Here is a 4,227-nt window from a genome sequence, read left to right on the forward strand (position 1 = left end):
ATATAAAACCGGTACCAAACCGAATCCAAACCGATATCAACCCGTTATCATAAACCGAAACCGACACGAAACCAAACCGCACCGAAACGAACATTTCTTAACGATTTGGTTTCGATTTCTATAAAAATCACACCGAAACCGAAAAGCCCGAACTGGCCCGTTGACACCCCTAGACTTTTATCTATATTGTGATGCGTGAAAACACTATATATAGTGGTTATCTCTGTGAGAGATGATGAGAGGTTTTGTAATTTCTTCATTAAAATAGTGGATCTGGACTATCGCTCAACCGTGATTGTAGCCTACCTTCTTAGGGGTGAGCTACGTAAATCGTCATCTTATGTGTGTGTGATTTTCTTCTCACTTTTTTTTTTATTATTTTGTTTTGCAAATTGCCATTCTCCTGCGTTGTTATTTCAGAATATAAGAGACCTTGTGATGCTGGTTTTATCCTCCTCAAATCTCAATGCCTTACGGAAGTCTCTTCTTCTTTTGGATCGTACTGTTGTTGCAAGGAGACCCGGTTCACTGCACGTTCGTGCTACCATTTAGGGCACAAATGAGGCAATCTTTTGAAAGAAAAAAAAAACGTGCTGGTGCTGAGCATATGTGTAGTGGAGCCGCTATGTTACAACTTGCAAGAGATACCCTTCATTTTGGGTGAGGGCTCGTTGAGCAAGTGGGGATGTGGGGCAGCGTATGTCCCCGCCTCATAGAGATTTTTTTATTGAGACCAAAAAAAAAACCGCATCCAACGCACCGGCTGCCTCATTAAATGAAAAATCTCACTTCTATTAGATGTCTCCACATTCCTTCACAGTGGCTCTCATGCTAGTGCGGAGGCCATGCAGCCTGATAATATGCTCTCTCAAAGAATTAATAAAATAACGAGAAATGTTCTCTGCATGAGACGTAGGGGCCATGCCCAAACACATGGGGGGCAAAAATGATCGGTGTGCCCCCCATGAATTGTGGAAATTCCGTCCCCCCAATGTGCTAGTGCGTGAACTCTGATTGGCTGCAGTGTGCAACGTGGCCCCTACATCCCATGTAGAAAACACTCCCTCATAAAATAATTACTTGTTTTGAATAACTTTGTTGAAATAAACATTGGTTAGCTCAAATAATAAAGTGAAACCCAAAACTGGCTAATCATTTAGTTTGGTTTTGGCTAATCATTTAGTTTTTTTCCCGTTTTTTCTTTGGTAAAATGTTTTGTTCAAGAGATGCCTAGTTAGGACAACCCAAAATAGTATATTGATGATAATTTTTTTCTTGATAAATGTCTAATGATGAGCTAATCACTTATAAGTACATGGGGTTTGCCTTGTCTGGCCAACATAAATAATAAACGAGTTCATAAAATAAGGTGGGTTTGGACAAAAAAAAATATGGTACAACAATTTGTTCATTTTTTTACACTTTGTCTTATATGGTTGACATCAATAATAGAAGCTTAAAATATCAATTATCATTGATTAATTATGTATAAAGAATGGAAGAAAGAACTCTACTTGGACGCATCCAGTGCGCTACCCCTGAGCTTAGACACAGGGGTGGACGAAATGACAACCGCACCCCCATAGAAAGGTGGAAATTCTCAAGGCGCGGTGATCATTTCACCCATCCTTGTCAGGGCATAGGAGCTAGCGCAGCTCACGCGCTCAGGTGCTACTCATGCGCCCAAACACAGAAGCGGACGAAATGACTATCACACCCCCATGAAAAGGTGTATTTTTTCGGAACGGCATTATTTTGCTCTCCCTTGTGTCTGGGCGTAGGGGCAATGCATCCTACACGCCCAAGTAGCGTTCTCTTTCCCATTAATTAATTTAAAGGAAAAAAAAAATCTCCACATTGTTTACTTAACATATGCCTTTCCATTGGACCTTTTGTTTTATTCATTTTCTCTTATCCTAATTTTGGGCCTATAATACAATACCATTGGTGACCATTGGTTCTAATGTGGAAGATTCATCCGACATCAGCTCCATGAGAATCCTTCTTTTTAAATTTTGTATAGGGGAAAAAAAACTTTGTTGGAGCATAGTTTATGCTTGGGGTACAAGTTTGGCCTTGATGGTCCGACCTCATCTTGAGTTCGAACATGCCTTAGGTTGAGTTACCCTATCCCTGAGAGCGGGCAAGGTTGAGGCCTCGAGTTGAGCCTGGTCTGGCCCAACCCGATCCTATCTTCTTCTTCATGTTCTTTTTTTTCTTTCCAATCCATGCATCTCCTCCCCCCCCCCCATGGTCAAGGCCAATCAGGATCAGCTTGGCCCGACCCTAAGGGTGGGTCAGGGTTGGATTTTCCTGGCCCTTTGTCAAAGCTAGACCGGGTCTGACCCCAATTAAGGGGACTCAAGGTTGGGCTGGGATTTTAAAAGGCCCAGCAATCCGACCCTATTGCAACCCTAGTCTATGCCAACTCTCCGTTGTGTCTATCTCTCTCTCTCCGTTCTATGTGAAAAGACATCTCTACCCCTTGTTTTGAGAAGGAGTGGTATACACAGCTAGTGTTGATGTAAGCCGTGCTCTCCTATAGTAAGTCACTTCCCTTAGATACATAAGGAATAGGAAAGGCTTCTCTAAAAAAGTGGCATAGAAACACCAATGAGAACTATTCTTACATAAAAGGGCAGCAAATTCATTTCACACGAGAAAGAAACCTAGAGTAATAGAGATGGATGCGGGATGCTGGTGTACACTCAACACGGATTAACGACTTGATAAAGGCAGGCGTAGACTAGAGACTAGAGTCGTTGTAGACCCAGCCGAAAATCTAACGAAGCTGAGCCAAGGTCGGCTGGTTCGGCTGGTTGACAAGGAACAAGTCTACATGTATAAGACAAGCAGTGGAACGTTGGTTTCTCTTTAACAGTTCGGATAACTCTTATCATCTTGGTTCGAATAAGCCCACGTCAACCACTTCTTTCTTCCATTGGGAAGAAGAGGAAGTCTAAAACCCTTTTCATTAATTTCCCAGTTCCAAACTCAGTCTCTCTCATAAACAAAGCAAATCTCTGAAACCTGAAGGAGAAGAGAGGAGGAGGGAGAGGAACTGAGGAAGAAGAAGGAATGGGCATAGTGGAGGAAGCACACAATGTCAGGGTGTTAGGGTCAGGAGAAAGGATTATAGTGCTAGGGCATGGCTTCGGCACAGATCAATCGGTGTGGAAGCACCTGGTTCCTCACCTGGTCGACGACCACCGTGTGATCCTCTACGACAACATGGGCGCCGGCCCTACTAACCCTGAATACTTTGATTTCGATCGTTACTCCACCTTAGAAGGCTACGCCTATGACCTCCTCGCCATCTTAGAGGAGTTGCAGGTCGTATCCTGCATATTCGTCGGCCACTCTGTTTCCGCCATCGTCGGTGCTCTTGCTTCCATCACTCGCCCCGATCTCTTCTCCAAAATTATCATGATCTCCGCCTCTCCTAGGTCTGAAATCAAAAGAAAAATCAATTCTTTTCTAGTGATTTCGTGTGTTTTTTGTTGTGTTTAATTAATGATGAATTGATTAGGTACTTGAACGACGTGGACTACTACGGAGGATTCGAACAGGAAGATCTAGACCAATTGTTCGAAGCGATGAGATCGAATTACAAGGCGTGGTGTTCGGGGTTTGCGCCGCTGGCGGTTGGAGGAGATATGGATTCTGTGGCGGTGCAGGAATTCAGTCGGACACTGTTTAATATGAGACCCGACATAGCGTTGAGCGTGGGTCAGACCATATTCCAGAGCGACATGAGACAGTTCTTAGGATTGGTGACCGTGCCTTGTCATATAGTGCAGAGCATGAAGGACTTGGCGGTGCCGGTGGTGGTTTCAGAGTACCTGCATACACACATCGGCGGTGATTCCATCGTCGAAGTCATGGCGTCCGATGGACATCTCCCGCAGTTGAGCTCGCCGGATATCGTAATTCCGGTTCTGCTTCGCCATATCCGTTTTGATATTGCCGTCTGAATTCATAATTGGTTGTTCTTTCCGGCCCTTCTCTCTCTTTACATTTCCTTTGGAATAAGCTCTCCTGGCCAGCCGGCCAGGTTTTAAAAATACGGAATCGGATGGGGATCGGCCTGGGATCCGTGTTTTAGTTCCTTTAAAGTATTTTCCATATAAGGATTGGATGAGCCGGATTGGCCAGATTCAAGATCGGTCAATCCCGATTCATAAACCCTGGTCCTGGGTGATAATCTTTTAGGTTTCATCTTTCAGA

At 44.0% G+C, this 4,227-nt stretch overlaps 1 protein-coding gene across 1 annotated transcript; it reads left to right on the forward strand.

Moving 5' to 3' along the window:
* The first annotated feature begins 3,012 nt into the window (after window positions 1-3,012).
* Window positions 3,013-3,984, forward strand: LOC122663425 (probable esterase KAI2). Its single transcript, XM_043859135.1, has 2 exons — window positions 3,013-3,446; window positions 3,530-3,984. Exons 1-2 carry the CDS (start codon window positions 3,079-3,081, stop codon window positions 3,972-3,974), a joined length of 813 nt encoding a protein of 270 aa, XP_043715070.1. The 5' UTR covers window positions 3,013-3,078; the 3' UTR covers window positions 3,975-3,984.
* The last annotated feature ends 243 nt before the right edge of the window (window positions 3,985-4,227 follow it).

The sequence above is a fragment of the Telopea speciosissima genome, chromosome 5 (genome assembly GCF_018873765.1).
Source record: "Telopea speciosissima isolate NSW1024214 ecotype Mountain lineage chromosome 5, Tspe_v1, whole genome shotgun sequence".
Classification (NCBI taxonomy): Eukaryota; Viridiplantae; Streptophyta; class Magnoliopsida; order Proteales; family Proteaceae; genus Telopea; species Telopea speciosissima.